The following is a 22,009-nucleotide window of genomic DNA, read 5'->3' as shown; positions in this document are numbered from 1 at the left end:
GAAGGAAACCATAATTAATTTAATTAAAAGAGGAGTTCCAAGCGATAGCAGCACTACTCATCCACGTGCGCAGAAAGTATGGCCGACGGCCTCCTTTCCCAGGTCCCCACAAAAGACGCAGCCAACCAGACGATTCCCCACCTAAGCGGAAGGCTTTGGGGTGTTACGTTTGGCAAACCATTCGTGGCTCTTGTCGGCCGCCATTGCCTGCAGGAGAGTAGAGGAAAGCCGTGAGCCGCATCGCGGAGGAGAGAAGCTGAGCCCTTGGATCACCTTTAATTTGGAATAAACGTTGAAAGGGGGAGACTCACCTCGTCTAAGAGTTTCCCACCGTTTGGGTCCACCTTTGAAAGTTCTCTGAAGGCCTCGTCCCCGACGAAGCAGATTTCGTGGCCGTCCTAAAGCAGGTGGAAGAGGAGGAACAGCAAAGGGGTCACCTGAAGGGAAGCGACATTTGCCACGGCGGTCGCAGTCGCTACTCAAGGGAGCTGGCAATTATTTGGGGGATATACTGTCAGTTTGCATTTCTTAGTACAGAAGGTATTGATCTGATGTGTAGAGGTCTTTCCTGTTCTGCTTAGTTCAAGAGTGTTCTGGAAGGTTTCTTTCTACGTGAAAGAAACAGGCAGGTGGTTTCTGGTGTTTGGGTTATTCCTTCTGGGAAGCTGAGTACAGCTGGTTTAAACTGGTTCCTTAGCCTTTCTGTCAAGGTCATGCTGATATAATAGTCAGGCCTGGGTTCTGTTTCACACTTTTTCTTTTCTCTGTGTGTTCTGGTGTGGTGTTCTGTTCTGTATGCTATAGTGTTAAGGTTTAGTCTTATTATAAGTTATGGTTAAGTCTGCTGTAACTCGATTTCTTATGGCCTGTGCCAATCCTGAATGTATTGGATTTGTGACCATTGTGCTCATTTGCCTTCAGCAGCAGTAAAGCTCTGCTGGATGAAATTGCCTCTGGTTTATTTTTTGGGAACTCTGCGATGTGTTAAAATTTTTCCTCCGCATGCACTACATATACAGGAACCCATAGAGATGGTAGGAGTCGGAAGTCCTACATTTGAAGGTCTACAGCTTTGTCAATCGTTGCTCCAAGAAGAGGAATTCTCCTCTCTCAGAAAAGACTCCCTCTGCTAAACAGAGACATTCCTTCATCACTTGCACACAAGTAGGGAATGCTGCTTCATGGGATCAAGGATAGGGGACCCTGTAGCCCTCCAGATGCTGATGGACTACATCTCCCATTGCCCATGACCACTGGCCCTGCTGCAACTGGGGCTGATGGGAGTTGGAGTCTAACGACACCTGGCCACAGAGCCCTCGTTCCTGACCTACATTGGAGGCCCAAAAGCTGTTTTGAGGCTGCACTCACGGGATCCGCCAGGATGACCACTTGAACCGTCGCTTTCCCAGGCGTGTCCAGGCTCACGAGGGGGGTCAAGATCTTCTGGCCTTCCTTCTTCATCAAGGCTTCGATGCCGGGCAACTTGGAGGACAAACAAAACGGGGAAGGGAAAATCAGCAGAGTGCGAATGCGTCCGTTTTGAGCGAGGGAAGAGAAGAGGAAGCCCATTTCTCTTTTGGAAAATCTTTGAGCACCTTTAATGAAAGAAATCTAGAACGTGGATGTCAAATAGTTTTTGAAGAATCCCTTCCAGTTGTGTTTAAGGTGTAGTGGTTAGGGTGCCAGACTGGGAGATCAGGGTTCAAATCCTCACTTGGCCACAAAGCTCCTTGGGCAACCTTGGGACAGTCCCTGTCTCTCAGCCTAACCTACCTGGCAGGGTTATTGTGGGGGATAAAACAGGGAGGAGTAGTATGGACGCCGCCTTGTGCTCCTTGGAGGAAAGTTGGGATCCAAATGTCATCAAATAAATAAATAAGCCAAATGAATCCATTTACAGTAGTCAAGAACTAGCTGAATTAAGACTGTAAGAAGAGATTTAAATAAACATTCACATTATTAGTATTAGAAAATGTGTAGAAGATAGAGAAATAATATGGCGTATTCATTGTTATTTTTATGTTTGATGTTATTGTATAAATATGTTATTAGTAGTTTTTTCTTTTAGGAGGTAGCAAAATGGGTGAAAGGAGAAACAAATCAGAAGTTGGGGGAAGCCCAGGAGGGGAGGGAGGGAGGAACGCATAGTAAATGTTATGAATATGAGATGTATAGAATGAATGAAAAAGGGAAATGAATAAAAAAAAGACTGTAAGAAGAAGGGGCAGCGGCCCCTCTAGCCCAGCAACCTGTTCTTACAGTGGCCTCCCAGAGGCCCCTGTGGGGATTCTGCAAGTGGGACCCGAGGACAAGAGAAACTCTCTCTTGTGGTTTCCAGGAACTGGCATTCAGAAGCATTGGGAGACAGAGCACAGTCACTGTGACTAGTAAACATTGGCTGTCTTTTCCTCCATGAAATTGCCCAATCCTCTTTTGAAGCCATACCTGCCACTGCAAGAGTGAGCACCACAGCTTCACTGGGTTCTGCGTGAAGAAGGACTTTAATGAACAGATAGGTAGGCATTCATCCTTTTTATTTATGAACAGGTGTCGCACGCCTTTGATATTTCCCCACTAAGCATTTATTTCAAGGTAAAGTTGCCTTTGTCTTGTTGGGAATATTAGGAACATGAGAAGCTGCCTGACACCAAGTCCAGGCCACTGGGCCTACCTCAGTGTTCTCTACTCTGACTGGCAGGGGCTCTGCAAGATTTCGTGCAGGAGTCCCTCCCAGCCCGACCTGGAGATGCCGCCAGGAACCGAACCTGGGACCTTCCATCTACCACTTGAGCGGCAGCCCCTGCCTGACAAATCTTGTAAGCAATCCCCACTGACCTCTTCCTTGGGGCAGGAGAAGGCGATCCTCCCAAAGGCTGCCCCGTGGTCCACGGCTTGGCCGATGCCCTGCAACTCCAGCTTACACTGGAAGAGAGAAATAAAAGGAAAGGAAATCAGGCCACTGGGTTTGCAACGTAGACTGGTGCCTCAGCAGCAGCAGCAGCAACAGCAGAAGTGGGGCTTGCGAAGAGAGCGGTGGCATCCATGCCATCCATTTAAAGCACATGACTTCTCCGATGGAATCCTGGGAACTGTACAGTTTGTTAACAGTGCTGGATAAGGTAAAGGGACCCCTGCCCATTAGGTCCAGTCGCAGACGACTCTGGGGTTGCGGCGCTCATCTCGCTCTATAGGCCGAGGGAGCAGGCGAACAGCTTCCGGGTCATGTGGCCAGCATGACTAAGCCACTTCTGGCAAACCAGAGCAGCGCACCGAAACGCCGTTTACCTTCATGCCAGGGTGGTACCTATTTATCTACTTGCACTTTGACATGCTTTCTAACTGCTAGGTTGGCAGGAGCAGGGACCGAGCAACGGGAGCTCACCCTGTCGCAGGGATTCGAACCGCCTACCTTCCGATCGGCAAGCCCTAGGCTCAGTGCTTTAGACCACAGCGCCTGGTACACAGTGCTGGGTAGAAAGGAAGGAAAGGGAAAGGGACCCCTGACCATTAGGTCCAGTCGTGGCCGACTCTGGGGTTGCGGTGCTCATCTCGCTTTATTGGCCGAGGGAGCCGGCATACAGCATGACCAAGCCACTTCTGGCAAACCAGAGCAGCGCACGGAAATGCCGTTTACCTTCCCGCCAGAGCGGTACCTATTTATCTACTTGCACTTTGAGGTGCTTTTGAACTGCTAGGTTGGCAGGAGCTGGGACTGAGCAACGGGAGCTCACCCCGTCGCAGGGATTCCAACTGCCGACCTTCTGATCAGCAAGCCCTAGGCTCTGTGGTTTAACCCACAGCGCCACCCACGTCCCTTCAAAAGGGAAAGGGACCCCTGACCATTAGGTCCAGTCGTGACATGCTGGGTACTGAGAGCCATAGACGCCCAACCACTGCAGAAGCTGGAATGGTGGCCCCTGTCTCTGCCACACATACCTGGAAGATGCCCTGAGGATCCCCTCAGCTGCCTGGTGCCCCTTCAGCCTCACCTGGTTATCTCCATAGCCGAGCAGAGCCTTCTGTTTGTCTTCGTCCTTCTCGTACAGCTTCATGCCCAGGAACTTGGACCAGTATTCCACAGATTTCTGCAGGCTGGACACGGCCAAAGTAACCTTCAGCACAGGATCTGGAAGAACGGAAGAGCTTCACAAATGGGTGGGCTTTAGGCACCGGATTGAGGATTGCAAGAAATTCGGGGCTGGTGGCTGGTAGTTCCTCTCCCCAACTTTATTGTTATTCTTTATAAAAACTGGTTATATACAGGCAACGCCTCTCCCCCACCCGCATTTACGCAGGGGTTATGTTCTGGTCACTGCACACGTCAGCGAAACTGCGTATATTCGAAACACCTTTTTAAAAGCCTGCAAACACCCTATTCCGACCCAGTTCCACCCCCACCCAGCTAAGTTCTGCTCCTTTTTGTGACATTTTTAGGTCACTTCCGGGGGTTTGGCATGATGAGCGTATGCACAGTCGTACACATATTGAACGCGCGTCCATTGGGGGTTGACTGTACTGCTGATTCATTATTTTGCAGTTTGCAGCAATTGAACATAAAAACAATACGATGGAAGCCATATCAAATACCGTATTTTTTGCTCTATAAGACTCACTTTTGCCCTCCTAAAAAGTAAGGGGAAATGTGTGTGCATCTTATGGAGCGAATGCAGGCTGTGCAGCTATCCCAGAAGCCAGAACAACAAGAGGGATTGCTGCTTTCACTGCACAGTGATCCCTCTTGCTATTCTGGCTTCTGAGATTCAGAATATTTTTTTTCTTGTTTTCCTCCTCCAAAAACTAGGTGCGTCTTATAGAGCGAAAAATTCGGTAATTAAAATCAGAAATCAGTTAGCAATTGTCGAAAGAGGCATTCTTAACTGCCTGCATAAGCTTGAAGGAAAAGAATATTTTTCAGAAGGCTGAATCTCCACGGGCAGATGAATCCACTGTCATCCTAACTACAGAGTATCATATGGCACCCCCTCTTTACCTTCCTTTGATGACGTTTTGTCTTCCAGGCAGAACTTGTAGCCTCCTGGGGCTTCTGTTTCGTAGACGCCTGCTGAGATCTCTTTGAGCGGCCACTGCAGCTTTTTGGCATTGCTCACAGCCTGGCTGGACACAATAGTCATCCCCTGGCATGGCAAGAAGAAGAAGAAAATCATAAGAAGAAAATAACCCCAGAATCACAGCCCTGGATGACCTGGGGCCAATTGCTCTTTCTCAGCCTAACCTGCCTCACAGGGTTGTGTTTGCAATAAAATGGCAAGAGGAGGAGGGGGGAAACATGCTCACCGCCTTGAGCTCCTTGGAGTAAAAGTGGGATATAAATGTAGAAGTTGTAGCAGTATAAAAAAATAACACCTGCCTGCCATTTTTGACCTTTAAAGTTTCTGAAAGTGCCCAAGCTGTTGGATAGGCTTCAGAGGTCTCGCTTTCTGACCGGCCTCTCTAGACAAGGCCATTTTTCTTTACAATTTTTTTCATTTCATAAAACTTATACACTGCTTGCTTGTAAAAGAAAAACCCTCAAAGCACTTTACAGAAAGAATAAAATCATCAATAAGAAAAATTAACAATAATTTAAGACTTTCCAAAAGTTAAAATAAAAATTGACTAAGAACAGATCAAAACCGTCCTGGAATTTTTTGATGGAGGGCACTGAGCAAGATTTTGCTTAACTGCAGCTCCCATCCTCTGTGCCCATTGGCCATGCTTGCTGGTGCTGATGGGAGTTGTAGTTTAGCAGCATCAGGAGGGCCAAAGGTTTCCTAACCCCTGCAGTACACCTAACCCTACCCCAATCGAAGACTCCAAGTCTCAGAACACACAGTCCACAAAAGCTCACTAGTCCCTTTGCTATGCAAACTCCAAAGTCCCCCAACAGCAACCGCAGAGCTTTTTACCTTTCCTATAAAGAGAAATGTGGCCCACCGCACTCCCAGGGCCTACTCAGTGCTTTGTTCATTTCACCCGTTCTTTTAGGCCGAAACTAAGCCTTAGCGATCCCAGAACCAATGTACTTTGCAAACCTTCTCACTTATCAACCGAATGAAGCGGTGCCTACCAGGAAATCGTTGCCGAGGCGGTAATCTCCAATTCCGTAATTGTAGGTTAGCTCCGCGACGAAGTGGTTGTCTTCTGGGCCGTAGCCCACCATCGTTTTACTCCACTTGCCGTCATAGGGGCTAGAAACACAGCTGCCTTTTATTTGTATTGCAATAACTTAGGAGGAAAAAAGCCTACATCTTCCTCTCCTCTGGGGTTCTTCAGATCACTCAGATGCCAACGTAATGGCAGAGAACATGCCTTGCATGAGAAGGTCCCAAGTCTGGCATCTCTGGGTAGGGTTGAGCGAGACTCTTTCCTGAAACTCTGGAAAGCCACTGCCAGTCAGAGAGGGCAATCAAGGGCTTGATTGATGGGCAGACATACCAGGTCAGATTGGCAGCTTTTTTCTATTCTGATTAGTTTCCCATCTACCTTCCCAGTCTTCTACTCTCATCAATGGTTCACAACTCCTTTCCACCCAACACTGCACTCATTTGAAGGGCAGCATTCTATCCAGACACTGGCACTATACACAGGTAGAATTGTTGCGCCCGTCCCATGATGTCACAGAAGGTCAGCCAATGGGAAGCGAGGGAGCATTTATATCGCAGGCACTATTGGCAGAAGAAGCTTGTGTTGTCAGGCAGCAGCACCTGCCTCAGAGCTCTCCACCCCTTTGGGGCTACTGCCTCCAAACACTCAAGAGCAGGCCTAGGTAAACTTGGCCCTCCAGATGTTTTGGTACTACAACTCCCACCATCCCTGACCACTGGTCCTGTTAGCTAGGGATGATGGGAGTTGTAGTCCGAAAACATCTGGAAGGCCGAGTTTGCCTAGGCCTGCTCAAGAGTGTCGAGGGAAACGTCCGCTTTGATGAGAAACAACGAAAATGAAGACGACGTACCCGTTACAAGTGGCCTTGCAGCCTTCTTCAAATTCTTCATGCCTTAGAACCTGTTTGTTTTTAAAAAAATAACATTAAGGCACAAACAAGAAGGCTTTTGACACTTTTGACGTGCATGCTTTGGGGACACTATTTTTAAAATTGTTTTTAATATTGCATTTTAACACAAGGCGCCCGCCCTGTGGAACACCCTCCCTTCAGATGTCAAGGAAATAAGCAGCTATCTTATCTTTTAAAAGACATCTGAAGGCAGGCCTGTTTAGGGAAGTTTTTAATACTTGATGCTGTATTGCTTTTAACACTCAATTGGGAGCCGCCCAGAGTGGCTGGGGAAACTCAGCCAGATGGGTGGGGTATAAATAAATAAGTTATTATTATTATTATTGTTGTTGTTATTATTATTCCAAAGTGATCTTAAACGCAACATGTGACTCTATCTATATAGATATACAGAGACACACGCAGATTTTTTTCCTGAAGTTTGTTACTTATATAAAATCAATGCATTCCTGAAAAACTAAGTGCGCCGCTCTGCGGCGTAATCAGGAGCTGCAAACGTTCACGAAAGCAAACGCCGCATCTTCAGGAAAGATTGGGCCAAAGAGGCCGCCGTAATTAACTAGCCGCTCTAGGGGAAGACGCTCAAAAACCAAACCAACTCGTTCCCGCGTGGCTTGGGACCCTGGGGCACCCGTAGTCGTGACGTCATCCCTGCCTCAAAAAGCCCTCCCCCCAAACAGCCAAGGCCGCTTCCTAACCGCCCACCGCCTCGCGCCCCCACTTACGCGCATGCCCAGTACATCCCGGTAGAAGCGCGCGGTCTCGGCTCGGTCGCCCACTTTGAACACGAAATGCAGCGCCCGCCGAGCCTTCATATTCAGCGGTCTTGTCTTTCTTGCCAGACTCCGCCTCACGCGCAAATCCGCCCACACAGAAGTGATTCGCGAGCAAGCGCGGTCGCCTGATTCAGGGGGTGGGGTTGGTTTTGTATTTATCCTCTCCCCTTTCTGGCGCGTGGGAATGACGTCACGACACGCCGCCTAAACCTGAGGCAACTTTTAAAATGAATTTTAGAAGCCTTCAAAAATAAGTTTTATCTTTTTCAAGAGCGCTGTCGCCTCAAATCAGACAGCGCTCTTGAAAACGATAAAACTTATTTTTGAAGGCTTCTATAATTCATATTTTTCCACGAACGTTGAGTGGTGTCTCTAAAACTTTATATATCTATGGTGAACACCATGTCGGGTGCATCTTAAAAGTGTGAGCCTGGAAACCGCAACCATGACTACTATGCCATATCTCTACAAGGGACTCTCAGCCAATGGCCGCTTCCGAATGTCTCCTGGAAGTTGCGAACAAACGTTTTTACGCCCCTCTTCCATCTCTATGGCTTTTTAGGGCCGGTATATAAAAAAAGGACGCTGTTGCCATTAGTAACGGATATCTCGCGATAGTCGGAGAAGGGGAAATCCCGCTCGACGCCCGCGCCAGGAACCAATATGGCGGCCTTCATGAGGGGAGCGCGAGCCCCCTTCTTGCTGCTCAGGCCGGCCTTGGGCAGCGCGGCCGGGCGGCGAGGGGTCCGCGCGCTGAAGAGGAGCCCCGTCCGCGTGCTGCCCTCCGTCGCGGAGACGCGGGAGGAGCAACGACAGGTCGTCCCCGGCCCCCCTCAGCCCAAGGCCGGCCCTTCGAAGAAGCCTCGGGACCAGGCCGGCTGGGAGAGCAAGGCCCCAAAGGCAGCGGCCGCGAAAGAAGAGAAGAAGGGGCCGGAACGCAAAGAAGCGGAACTCTGCTTCCAGAAGGCGCAATCCGGAGACAAGAGACTTAGGCAAGGCCACGCGTGCGCGCAAGGCATTCTGGGGGTTGTTGTTGGGCACGGGCGGAGGCCGGGAAGCGACGAATGGGAAAGGGACTACAACTCCCAAGAGCCACCAGGGCAGGCGAGAAAGGCTGCGCGCAAGGGCCTCTGGGAGTTGCAGTTCTGGGTGGATGGGAGCCAGAGAAGGATGGAAATGTTTGTTTGTTGCATTTAAACCCCACCCTTCCACCAGCAGGGTTCTTTCCCCATTTTATTCCCACACGAACCCTGTGAGGTTAATTAGGCTGGGAGAGCATGACTGCTTCACGGCTGAGATGATTTGAACTCTGGTCTGCCAGAGTGCCTAACCCAACATTTCAGCCGCTGCAGCACACTGGTTTCCTATAATAATAATATTAAAACTTGATAAGAAGCGTTTTTAAACTACTTGGGAAAAAAGTGCCAACTGTATATTAAAAGATTAGGCAGTCTTCTCTGTCTGCTAATTCGCAGTCTTGAGTATTTGCAGCGTGAAAGGAAAAACAGAAGGGAAGGGTGTTGTCGTCATTTAGACGTTTAGTCGTGTCCGCCTCTTCGTGACCCCATGAACCAGAGCACGCCAGGCACTCCTGTCTTCCACTCCCTCCCGCAGTTTGGTCAAACTCATGCTGGTCGCATCTCGTCCTCTGTCGTCCCCTTCTCCTTGTGCCCTCCATCTTTCCCAACATCAGGGTCTTTTCCAGGGAGTCTTCTCTTCTCCTGAGGTGGCCAAAGTATTGGAGCCTCAGCTTCAGGATCTGTCCTTCCAGTGAGCACTCAGGGCTGATTTCCTTCAGAATGGGGAGGTTTGATCTTCTTGCAGTCCATGGGACTCTCAAGAGTCTCCTCCAGCACCAGAATTCAAAAGCATCCATTCTTCGGCGATCAGCCTTCTTGATGGTCCAGCTCTCACTTCCATACATCCCAGTAGTGATGTATGGAAGTGAGAGCTGGATCATAAAGAAGGCTGATCGCCAAAGAATTGATGCTTTTGAATTATGATGCGGCAGGAGAAGGGAAGGGTAGAGGAAACAAATGAGCTGGGTTATTTGCCCCCTTGCAATGATGCTCTCTGGCAAGCAAGGCAGTGCAACTTCCCAATGTCCCTAAGTCCACATGGCTTTCATTTAGTCAGTCTTCCATGTGGCTCTGGAAGCAGGGTAAGTTTTCCTTCCCGCACCATAGATACACATCCTCTCTAGTTTTTTGTTTGGCAGAAAAAGGCTGCAGAAGGATGTGATGGAGATTGGATGGGTTGATACAGAAAGCAGCCTTATAGCAAGTTAGAGCAACCCGTCCATCTAGCTCAGAATTGTCTGCACTGCCTAGCAGTGACTTTCCATGACTTCAGGAAGGCAACCCTCCCAGGAGATGCCAAGGATTGAACCTGGAGCCTTGTGAATGAAACACTGAGGCTGTACCGTGGAGCTACAACCATTCTCCTGGTATTGGGGGGCTTGTTGTAAATGGAAACAGTTGTGCACATTTTGGATTTGTTTCTGTTGAAAGAACCACCTCTGGTTGAGCAGGCTGATGTGCTCTATCGCTTTTGGTGGTTGTCATTTTTTTGGGCTACAGATAACATTTGTCAACCAGCCTGGGGAAGAAAAGTTTGTGGGCTTGACGGATCTGTTTCTCTGCAGCAAAGTGGTGACACTTGCCAAGTCCAGGTCATTTCGCGAGAGACACGGGAAGATCCTGCTGGAGGGCAGGCGACTCATCACCGACGCGCTGGCAGCTGGCGCCGTTCCCCAGACACTCTTCTTCAGTGCCATAGAGCATTTGAAGGAACTGCCAGTGGACAAGCTGAAAGGCGTCAGCCTTGTTAAGGTGAAGTTTGAAGACCTCAAGACCTGGTCTGATGTCATCACATCTCAGGGTGTGATTGGTAAGTTCATCAGGAACGTAGGGAGGCTGCCTTATACACAGGCAGGCCGTTAGTCCCTCTGAGCTCAGTAACATTCACACTGGCTGGCAGCAGCTCTGCAGGGTCTCAGACAAGAGGATATTCCCAGCCCAAGCTGGAAGTGCTGGAAATTAAACCAGGGAGAGGCTGATACAGTGGTACCTCGGGTTACATACGCTTCAGGTTACAGACGCTTCAGGTTACAGACTCTGCTAACCCAGAAATAGTACCTTGGGTTAAGAACTTTGCTTCAGGATGAGAACAGAAATCATGCTCCAGCGGCGCAGCAGCAGTGGGAGGCCCCATTAGCTGAAGTGGTGCTTCAGGTTAAGAATAGTTTCAGGTTAAGAACGGACCTCTGGAACGAATTAAATACATAACCAGAGGTACCACTGTACTTTGTCTCGGAGTCACAGCTCTTTTCCTGAAATTAAAACAAGATTCTAGTCCTTATGAGGGGCTGGTTTAAAGAGGAACATGGGAAGCTGCCTTATACTGAGTCAGACTGTATTGACCCATCTAGCTCAGTAGTGTCTACACTGACTGGAAGTGGCACTCCAGAATTTCAGTCACTCATGGGGTGTGTGAAGCAGGGCCAGTAGGGGGTGTGGCCTGGGGAGAGGCTTTGGGAGGGTCCCGAGGGGCCCATTTGAGCCTGCGGGTCTGAGGAGCCTCCACCCTTGTACTAAAGGAATCTTCCCTGGCTGCATTTCCTCCAGGAATCTTCTCCAGACCAGACCACGCCAAAATGCCGTACCCAAAAGTCCAGCAAGAACATGCGCTGCCCCTCTCTCTGATCTGCGACAACATCCGCGACCCAGGGAACATGGGCACCCTCCTGAGATCAGCTGCTGGAGCAGGCTGCAGCAGGGTGCTGCTTCTAAAAGGTGGGGAGCGTCACTCTATGGATAGATCAGAGCTGGGTTCCAATTCTGCTTCCGCTCCTTGGGGCAGGACCTGTTTGGGGTCTTCCCAGAGGCCAGCTGGTTGGTCCCACAAGAGGCAGTGACTGCCACCAACCTGGACAGCTTTAAGAGAGAGTGAATCAGAAACTGCAACATGCCTTTGAATAACAGTTGCTGGAAATTGCAGATGGGGAGAGGGCTCAGAAATATTCCCTGTCCCTGCTCTCAGGCTTTCTCTGCATTCTGTGGCCTGATGGGAATTAATTGTCCCAAACTTGAAGGCATCAGGCTGAGAAAGACTAGAACCTGATGGGTTTGGGGCGGTTTGGCTCCAAGGAGATAAAACTGATGGGTAACGGAGTTTTCTTAATCAAGAAGCCTGTTGCCATTAACCCTTTAACAAAGCAGCTTTTGTTATGACACATTTCCAAACCTATGGCTGTAAGATATGCAGGGCCTCTCCAAAGCTGACCTGACTCAAGGACTTGATAAGGCTTCAGGTATGCAAAAGGGGCAGGCTTTGCTTCTGGAAAGCTTCCTCCTTTAATCTTTTAAAAAGATCTGTGGAATTGGGATTGCGACCACTTTCATGAAATGAGAATCCTCCCCCTCCCCCCCCCGCCTCCCCAAAGGAAGTTTACTTTTCTATTCATATTTTTTGAAGCATTTGTTACAATTAAAAAACAACACATGCCTTTGGGCTTTGCAATCTCAAAGTCACACCATAAAAGGAAAAAGGGATGGGGAGGGTAGAGGGGGAAATTTCAGAGTTCTTTTAGGGCCAGCTGAACCTGAGTCAGTCTCTTAGCAAACCCTAGTGGTCCAGTTTCTTGCTGGCAGCTGCTGAGTGACATCCGAAGAGGCTCCTTGAATGAGGAGTGCTTAAGTGGGCTGTGCCTTTTTCATCTACCAGCAGGGCTGCTAGTATCCATGGCTGCTGCTCCTGCTAGCAATGCTTGCCTCCACTGTTAAAGGCAGTCAGGCATTCCTGAGGCTCACAGGGAGAATGCATTGGTGCTTGAATCCTGAGTTCCTTCTTTTGTTTATTGGATCACATTGTTATAAGGTGTGCGATCTTTGCTGTTTCTTCAGCTTGTAAATCACCTTGCGTATAGTAATATAGAAAGGAGGTATACAAATAAAAATTAAAAGCAAAATGAAATGCTAACACAGACCTGTCATTAGCTGGTTGCTTAAAATATTTTTAGGTCAGCAGTGTGTCATTCTCTTAATTTTTTTTAAAATTAATTTTCTTTTCTCTCATTACATATATACTTATAACATACAGCTTACATAACCATCTCTCCCTCCCCCCTTTTGGACTTCCCTCGACTACCATTTCTGATTTACTAACCTCATTAGTATATTTTGCTATTTTCTAAAAATGTCATATTTTTTCCTTTTATTACATTATCTATTCACTATCCATAAAATTGTGAATGTTTATTTAAATCCTACCATCAGGTCAAAATTCTTTGTTTCTGCAAATATAATATAAAAGGTTCCCACTCTTTTTCAAAGTCTCTATTGTCCTAAAGCTAAAGGGACCCCTGACCATTAGGTCCAGTCATGGCCGACTCTGGGGTTGCGGCGCTCATCTCGCTTTATTGGCCAAGGGAGCCGGCGTACAGCTTCCGGGTCATGTGGCCAGCATGACCAAGCCGCTTCTGGCGAACCAGAGCAGCGCACGGAAATGCCGTTTACCTTCCCGCCGGAGTGGTACCTATTTATCTACTTGCACTTTGACATGCTTTCGAACTGCTAGGTTGGCAGGAGCAGGGACCGAGCAACGGGAGCTCACCCCGCCGCAGGGATTCGAATCGCCGACCTTCTGATCGGCAAGTCCTAGGCTCTGTGGTTAACCCACAGCGCCACCCGCGTCCCACCCCTATTGTCCTAGCAGTGTGTCATTCTCCACAAGACTGCTCCAGACTCTTCTAACATTTCTCCTTCTCCCTCTCCCCGTACTCCAGGCTGCGTCGACGCCTGGGAGCCCAAAGTCCTCCGGGCAGGGATGGGAGCTCACTTCCGCCTCTCCATCCTTTCCAACCTAGACTGGGGGGTCCTGCCAAGCTACCTCGTCCCTGACACCTGTGTGCATGTGGCTGACTGCTCCCAGGCACAGGCACAGGCCACACCGGCAGTGGCACAGAACGCTGCCAGCCATGGCTGGGTCTCGCGGCCCTACAACCTGAAGGCGAAGCCGGCTCTGCAGGATTGGGACCGTGATTTGGATGGCAGCGAAGACGAGAGGCAAGAATCGGGCCGGCTGGAAGTCCAGCCTTACTCTGAGCCCTGGATGGAGGGTCCCGCGACGGCGGTGGTGATTGGTGGGGAGACCAACGGCGTGAGCACGGAAGCCAGGCAGCTGGCCCAGAGCACTGGGGGGAAGCGGCTGGTCATCCCAGTGGTCCCTGGCGTGGACAGCTTGAACTGTGCCATGGCTGCCAGCATCCTCCTCTTCGAAGGAAAGCGGCAGATGAAGCTGTCAGAGGCGGGGAGAAACCCCGTTTCCGGGATCTGGCAGAACTGTTGAGGAATAGATGCCGGAGTCTTTCCTGTGGGGGTGTTCAGAGAAACAAACATTGCCCTTTGGTTTTGGCCCCTCCATCTTGGAGAGCCAATTCTCTCTGACTTGGTTGCCGAAGTGAACAGGAAGGGAGGGGGCAACTGTCTCTTAAGAGACTGTAGTTTACAAAAGGCTGTTTGCCAGGAAGGGCTCTCTGGGAGAGGTAAGTGTGATTGCAAGAAAGCCCAGCAGAAACATTCAACCCCATTTTTACACTTTTTCTGCTTCATTCGGTTGTTTTCCCACATTGCGTCACTGGGGCTTATGGGGGCATGTGTACGTGGAGTGCCTGTGCATTTGAATTCCTTCCACCCATGCATCTAGAAAACCAGCACTTCAGGGGGAAATGTTTGGATCTTTCCTTGAGGTTCTAGCTAACTCCATGCAGGGATACTTTGATAGGAAAAACAACAACAACTATAGAGGGACATTCCAGAACAGGACCCTGCCCCAAGTGCACATACCTGGCTGGCTAAAGGGGTACAATCCAGACTCTCAGATCTTGCATGCGTTTTGAATTCTGAAACTCAGAGATAACAAAGAAAGCTTTTGCCTTGGGCCCGGAGGCCCTCACCCTGTGAAGCTGGCACAAAATCAATGTAGCCAAGCGCCCCAGGGCTGTGGCATCTGCCAGCATGTACTTTTTTAAAAGCTTCATTCCCAACCCATCTTTTTCCCCCTCCTCCCTTTTCTGGCAGCAAAGGTGCATTGCTGGGTGCGTGACTCAGCCTCTGGCACAGCTTCTAGGGTGACCTCACCAGGTCCTCTCTGATCCCTTGCCAAGGGCACAGCACAGCTTGTCGCCTCTGGCGGGTGACCTCAAGCTGCCACAAGCTCCCTTGCCGTAGTCCCTCCTCACAATGCAATGTGTTTGTTCAGGCCTTTTTCCGGTTGGTGTCTCTTTCTCCTCCTGAATGACCCTTCCTGCCTGAGCCTGTAAACTCCTGATTTGGGGGGGGGGGAATCTCCATCTATTTCCTTCCTAGCCCTCCCAATCTCCTCTTTTGTCCAAATCAGATGCACAGGTTTCTTACCCAGATAGCGTTTTAGTGCATTAAGCCAATAAGTTAAAAGACAAATCTGCCAAACGGTCATCCTGTTAAAGATCAAGCTTTTAAATCTCTTTCTGCTGGGAAAAGAGATCTTCCCATTGTTTATGTGGAGTTGTACAGAATAAATTCTGGATTTGCTCCCCTCTCTCTTTGTTGAGTGTATTTCTAATAAGCCACGGAGGCTTCTCCTCATTTCAGATTGCCAGCAAGGTTTAAACGTTCTGTAAAAGCCAGTTTGGACTGACAGGTGGCTGCTCTGCTCTGCTCTGCCCACCCTTAATGGAAGCCTGAATGCTGCCATCTGCCAGAAATGTCTTTTAAATGTTTCCCCTCTTTTTGAACCTCCAGCTCTGACCCTTGCCACTCTGGCTCCTCCAAAAGGAGCTTTTGGAAAATTATTAGTACCATATATGTGTGTTTCTCAAACTGCTGAGATTCTTTTTCACCAGAAGGTGGCAGAACACTCACAGAAGCACTTGATGACAAAAGGGTGGGGACTCTACATGGAGTAGTTCGCATTGCCAGATTTCTTTACCCTCCTTTACTCCTGGACAGGATCGGTGCACCTGCGACCCCCCCTGGTCAAAGGCTGGTCTCCTATCAGCCCTGGGCAGTTTGGTCAAATGGTCAGGGATGAGAGCAGCACTCCTCCAGGATCCAGAAGGCCAAAGCTGCCATCGCCCCCTGCTCTGGATGTTGTTGGACTTCAGTTCCCATCAGCCACGGGGGTGGCTAAGGATCATAGAGTTGGGGTTCCAGCTAGAGGGCCACAGAGTCCCTTCCCCCACCCTTGCTCTAGGCAGTGGCGAATTCAGCTTCGCCACCCCATCCTGGTTTGCATCCTGCAGAAAGAGGGCCGTCTGGAGGAGGCAGGACTTTCTAGCTATTGGACCTGTGGCCTAAAGCATCACTCTACTTGTTCAAGGCCTTTTTATAAACTCCAGGCTCCTGGGTATTATCTACAAGCAGAGGTCCTGGAAACAAGGTCTCTTGCATATGATAATTTAACGGGGTGAGCAAATCAGAAGCCCCTGTGAATGGCTGTGGGACTCAACTCCCAGCAGCCCCAGCCAAGGATCATGGGACTTGTAGTCCAGCAACATCTGGAGTAACACAACAAATCACCTCCATGTTGCAAGAAAACATGGAGGGGGGCGGATCTGTCCTGAGGCCCCTTGCCATGAGTTTCTCTCACAAGTTTTCTCCCACGCTATCCTGCCCAAACACGTCCCCACATTCTAGCAACCTGCCTCTGCAGCCTTGACAGCAAAACCACACTCTGGGCGAGCTGACGTTACTAGAACGGGTTTTATTACAAAGTTCCAGTCACCATGTACAAGTTTGTTTTTTACAACGTCCAACTTTGCCAGGGAGAGAGAGAGAAAGAGAGAGAGAGAGAGAGAGACGATGGGGTTGGGGAGAGAGGATCTGGCTGTGCTATCCCAGCGTAATCCCAACCCAATCCACCTTGCTTGCCAAAACGGCTAAAAACATCACAGTCACCTCTACCGAGAATTGCTCAAGCTTTTATCAGCTGCATGTTTAGGGGGGATGTATTTAACATGGGATTAAGGAAGAAAAAAAGGCGAGGGAGGAGAAAAATACCTAAGAGAGTCCTGGGTTTTATTTCAAAGTCAGTGGAAGAAAGCACTCTGCAGAAAGTTGGTTGCAAAGCAGAAGGTGGAATTCAGCAATTCAGAGCGACTGGAAAGTTCTCTACTTGCTAGTGGCCTGAATATTAGGATGGCAGCTATAGACGCCTCTCACAACCAGGCAGCTCGTTTTACTGGGGTCTCTGACCAGGCAGAAGCTTCTGCTTACACTTGAGCAAATGTGACTTAGAAAAGTTTTGCGTATCTTTAAGCCACACAACACAGTAGGGTGGGGAAGTCATGTGTACCCCTCCTCTCCTTACTCTGAGCCCTTGAACGTTTGGGCAAATGGCGGACTACACCTCAGGCGACACCCCACTTAACTGAGCCACTTGAAGTCTTGACTCGCCTGAATTTCTGAGGGGCAGCAAAATGGTGCTAATTTTAGCAAAAACAGGCCACTACCAAAACACCCCACCAACCCACGGTTGAAAGTTTTAAACAGTGGGTGAACAACCTTCCACTCGATTTAGAATTGCGCCTGGTCATTCCTAAAAGAAGTCAAATTGCTGATTTTCAAAGCTAGGCTAAAAAATGCAAGAATACCTCCTCCTCCCCGGGGCAAAAGCTAGCGCAAGAGGATGCAAACATTTCCCAAGGCCTCTAATTTGTCGTCCTACACCGCCCATCTCAATTTATATGGTCCAGTGGCAGCACCAGCAAGATCTCACACAGAGACCCCACAGGCACATCCCATGACTCCCCATGTGCCCTGCATGGCAGGTATGGGGCTCGAGGAAATCTCATTATCCCAGGGCTCCCGAGTCTTTAATATTGACCTTTCAGGTGGCTTGGCAACTACAGGCTCCCAAGATGCAACTGTTGTGTACAAATTGCCAAAGAGAGAAAAGCATGGACAACTGGATTACGATCCAAGTTGTAGGAAGATTCAAGGGGAAGAGAGAGAAAATTCTATTCGATTTGCAATACAGGTGAGCATTAAATGCTTTTGCATTTTGAACCCGGAGCATTCCAGCAAAGCTGGAGAGGTGACCCTCACCTAGGAAACCTGATGCTGTTTCCCTGCTGAAAGACACCCTAAGGGAGTGCAGCTGGAAGAAGATACAGAGTATTTGTTAGAGGATCCTAGCTTCACTCCCCTACCCCTCAAAAGAACATAGCCAGGAGGGCAGTGGCCTGCTCTGCAAGCTTTTATTTTTCTTCAGCCTCGAAAGGCAAACAGTTTTGATGGGTTAACTTCCCTACCCTTCCCCCAAAATATTACATATGCCGGATTTAGGTGTGGGTGCTTGTATGTCACTTGTCATCTTGGAAAGATGGAAAAACTGGGCTTTGATAAAGGATCTGGTTACTGCTGTGTTTGGACAGGTTACATGAGTGACGAGTAGAGATTTTTTTTAAAAGAAAAAAACAGAATGCAGCCCCAGCTCTGGCTGGGACCGTGGGAAATCCATCACTTCTTCACCTGGGCTCTTGGGAAACCTCCCACTTCCCACCTCCCCTCACAACCCCGAAAACTATAAGCCAAGCCTCCTCTGACCAGCACCTCCCAGCTGAAATGCAGCACCTTTTAAAAAGAGTTTGGTTAAGGAGGGGAAATCAAGAAGAGAGAAACTTGCTGTGTTTGGAAAAAACAAGGCACCACAAGAACGTCAAGAGTTAACGTTGTGCACAGAGCTGGAGAGAGGAAAAAAATCCTGCAATTTTTTAAATAAGGTCCAAGCTGGGAGTGGGGGCAGGAAAAAAGAGGCCCCCTCCCCTTTTCAACCCTGCCTCTGCTTCTCCTCAGATGGGCTCCGGTTTAAGCTTGTCCATTAGAAAGTCATTCACAAAAGCTTCCACGATGTCGGGTGTGATCTCCTCGACGTCCTTGACGTACTTGGCACGGGCAGACATGTCCAGGATGGTGAGAAGAGGAGCAGCCTCCGGGAGGTTGGTGAAGTCCCGAAGGGAGTCGGTCATGTCATCCTGCAAAAGATGGCCGAGAGAGATCCGTTATCCCAAAATCTAAGAGGCAGGAACATTGGAAGTTACCTTATCCCCTTGCTCCCTCTAAGTTCAGTATTGCTTGCGCTGACTGGCACCCGCTCTCTAGACAGGGGATATTTCTAGCCCTAGCTGGAGATGCGCTTTGGGGAGTGAGTCTGGGACCTTCTGTCTGCAAAGGGGACGAAGATGCTGTAGCTCAGCCCCTGCTTTGCATGCAGAACGTCCCAGGTTCAATCCCCAATAGGATCTCTAGGCAGGGCTAGGAGAGACCCCCTGACCCAAACCCTGGAGAGCCCTTGCCCGTCAGAAAAGGCAATTCTGGGCTAGGTGGAGTAGCAGCAGCTCCCTGTGTCCCTCTAAAAGATTCCAGTCCTCGTGGTTCTGAACAAAGGGATGCTTTATGCAGGAGTATGGGAAGCCACCTTATACAGAGTTAAATCAATGGTCCATTTAGCTCACTGTTGTCTACACTGACTGGCAGTAGCTCTGCAAGGTTTCAGGCAGTAGTCATTGCAATCCCCAATCCACTGTTATTCAGGGGCAGTGTGCCTATGAAAGCAGAGGGGGAACACAGCCGTTGCAGCTAGGAGCTCCAGACTAGAGGGCCCTTTGATCCGATTGCAAACCCTTTTTGGTGCGGGACATTAAAAAATACCCCAAAACAACCCCACACATTTTTTTGCTTATGTGTAAAGCATCTCTGGAACTGCTGGTACCATGTAAAATAAATGTTATCATCAACTAGGCAGGAGGGTCTTGTGTTCATTGTGGCCTGGTGTAGAGGGGGGGGAGGAGAAAAAAGAAGCTGCCCTTTGTCTGTACTTGCAGCACCCTCCCACCCTGCCTGTCAGTCAAGCCACAATGAAAACCGGGGGGGGGGGGCAGTACAAAGGGGGGTCTGCGGCATAGTGCCCCCACCTCCCCTCTCTGCTTAGAAAGGGTGAAAGCCAGGCCAAAGGTTAAGGCCTCCTCCCATTCTCTCCCTCTCCCTCCCTCTCTCTCTCTCTCTCTCTCTCTCACTCACACACACACACACACAGCTGACTGAAGCCAGTAAGAGTTCCCCTATCTATTTTGGCTCTGTTATCACCCAGACAGGGAAAAGGCTGTGAACAGAGAGCACTGCAAATTGTGGTTAGGTTAAGTGGAGCGACAGGTTGCTCTTTAGCAGCTTGAGAAGCTCCACTTGCATTTTTTTTTTTAAAAAAGCAAGCCAAGGATCTAGTCCTCATGGCTGAATTAGAAAAGGAAAAAAGGACAGGCTTAGAACGGTGCAGGAGACAGAATCACAGGAGGGGACCCAAAGGTTAATCCAGTGCAACCCCCTGCAATGCAGGAATCGCAGCTGAAGAATCCCTGACAGACGGCCAGCCTACCTGTTTAAAAACCTCCAAGGAAGGAGAGTCCACCGCCTTCCAAGCGAATCCGCTCCACTGTCGAATGGCAGAAAGCTCTTCCTAATTTTTAGTCACAATCTCTTTTGCCGTAACGGGAATCCATCCCAAACTCCCTCATAAGGCTTGGTTAGAGATACCTGAAGGCATCCACACGCGCAAAAGAGGTGTGCCCAAGCACCCGCACAGAACAGGCGGCCTGAACGTCGATATCCCGGGCAGATCAGCCCACCCTGCCTGATAAAGGTGGAGTGCCAAAGAAATGGGCAATAAAAACCTTAATAAAGAAGCAGATGGATGCAAAGGATCTGTTTGTGTGTAACGTCTGTGTGTTGCTGAAGGCAGTTTTTGCTTTGTTTGGGTCTTGGCACAGTGACTGCAGCTAGCGTGGGCTGAGACAGGATGCTGAGCCATGAAGGCCCTGGTGAGATTTATTCCTCTTTTCCCCTGGTCTTCTGGCAGGAGATGCAGGCAGATGCGACAGCCACGATTAAAAGAAAAGCAAAACGGACCTCCTCAGTGCCAGCAGCACAAACTCTCTCTGCTTTCCACCCCCTGCCCTGTCTGCAACATGGCCACTGCCTACCTTTTGGAGATGTTGTTGAGGGCTAACCTAGGCACGTGAAGGGCTTAGACTCTCCTACGTACTAACTGCATCAATATCCCACCTTTCCGACAAGTACAAGGCAGTGTACAGTTCCTCGTTTTACCCCACGACACCCCTGGAAGGTGGGCTAGGCTGAGGGAAAGTGTGAACTTCAGGGCTGAGTGGGTATTTGAAGCCGGATCTCCCTGATGCTACTCTCTGAGCCCAGAGATGGCAGCCCCAGGGCCTTCCAGAGAGCCCTGGGCTCCAACTTCCATCATCCCAGACCGGTAGGCATGCTAGCTGCTGGGGCTGATGGGAGCTGGATTCCAACGTGCCTTCAGCTAACCATCACGACACAGTGGACCTTGAACTGCTCCTCTGCTAAATAGGCAAATATTATTTATTACTCATCCACTCTTATCCAACCCTGAGTGCCCCCCTCTTTCTTTGACCGCAGCTCTCCACCCCCCCACCCCCCTTGCCAGCCTCCATCCATCTTGGTCTGCCTCTCTGCCTCGACAAAATGGCGGGTGCCCATCCCTCCACGCCCAAAATCCCATCAATGTCTGGAGCACGCAGGCGCGGCAACAGGGGGATGGGGGAAACGCAGGAATTGTCAGCCAAGTCCAGGGGTGCTCAGAGATGCTGCCCCTTCCCCAGTATTGTCTGCAACCAATCCTCCTCAGGCCGACCCAATGGTGCTGGGCGCATTATAGAGGATGGAAGCCGCATGTTGGAGAGGCTTTCTGCACCAAGGGGGCGAGGAGGCATTGTTGCCAGATGCCGGGATCAGAGTTCTCCAAAATCTCCAATTCCCACTCTCCGACCAGCTCGGAGGGCCTAAAAATAAATAGGCTTGACATTTGTTCCGTCTTCCACAAAGGACCCTCCGTGCCCCAAGAAGCCCCCCGGGGTCGCCGTGTCGGGTCCCCAGAGACAAGAGGGCGTTCCCAGCACCTTCTGGGGCCAAGGACAGCTGGCGAGGGGGCGGGTCCCGCCAACCCCCTATTATCGGTGCCCAACAGGTGCGGGACTAGGGAGTCTCCCCCCCCCATTTCACTGCCCCCTATTTATTTCACCCCTCCCTTGTTCGTTTATTATTTGCTTTTAAAAGGGGGGAGACGGCGCAGGGAAGCTCCGCCCACCGCAAAAAAGCGCAGTGCCCGTAAATCAATGCGGTGGATGTGGTGGGAGCCGCCC

At 49.8% G+C, this 22,009-nt stretch overlaps 3 protein-coding genes across 3 annotated transcripts in view; 1 reads left to right on the top strand and 2 right to left on the bottom strand.

Annotated features, from left to right (window-relative positions):
• GLOD4 (glyoxalase domain containing 4) lies at positions 1-8,085 on the bottom strand. The gene is made up of 9 exons (XM_053367866.1): positions 7,741-8,085; positions 6,956-7,005; positions 6,068-6,188; positions 4,991-5,135; positions 3,990-4,126; positions 2,836-2,922; positions 1,369-1,482; positions 312-398; positions 1-207 (listed from the first exon to the last, which is right to left on the bottom strand). Exons 1-9 carry the CDS (start codon positions 7,828-7,830, stop codon positions 142-144), a joined length of 897 nt encoding a protein of 298 aa, XP_053223841.1. The 5' UTR covers positions 7,831-8,085; the 3' UTR covers positions 1-141.
• A 262-nt stretch (positions 8,086-8,347) lies between these two features.
• MRM3 (mitochondrial rRNA methyltransferase 3) lies at positions 8,348-14,483 on the top strand. The gene is made up of 4 exons (XM_053367874.1): positions 8,348-8,783; positions 10,436-10,680; positions 11,418-11,585; positions 13,577-14,483. Exons 1-4 carry the CDS (start codon positions 8,455-8,457, stop codon positions 14,137-14,139), a joined length of 1,305 nt encoding a protein of 434 aa, XP_053223849.1. The 5' UTR covers positions 8,348-8,454; the 3' UTR covers positions 14,140-14,483.
• A 2,030-nt stretch (positions 14,484-16,513) lies between these two features.
• NXN (nucleoredoxin) overlaps positions 16,514-22,009 on the bottom strand; it is a 70,067-nt gene continuing 64,571 nt past the window's right edge. Inside the window, exon 8 of the mRNA XM_053367861.1 lies at positions 16,514-18,805. Within this exon, the coding sequence (XP_053223836.1) occupies positions 18,623-18,805 (183 nt within the window). The 3' untranslated portion in view covers positions 16,514-18,622. The remainder of the gene's footprint in view (positions 18,806-22,009) is intronic.

The sequence above is a fragment of the Podarcis raffonei genome, chromosome 15 (assembly GCF_027172205.1).
Source record: "Podarcis raffonei isolate rPodRaf1 chromosome 15, rPodRaf1.pri, whole genome shotgun sequence".
NCBI lineage: Eukaryota > Metazoa > Chordata > Lepidosauria > Squamata > Lacertidae > Podarcis > Podarcis raffonei.
Note: the sequence above shows the minus strand (reverse complement) of the source record. Positions and strands in the feature narration are given on the sequence as shown.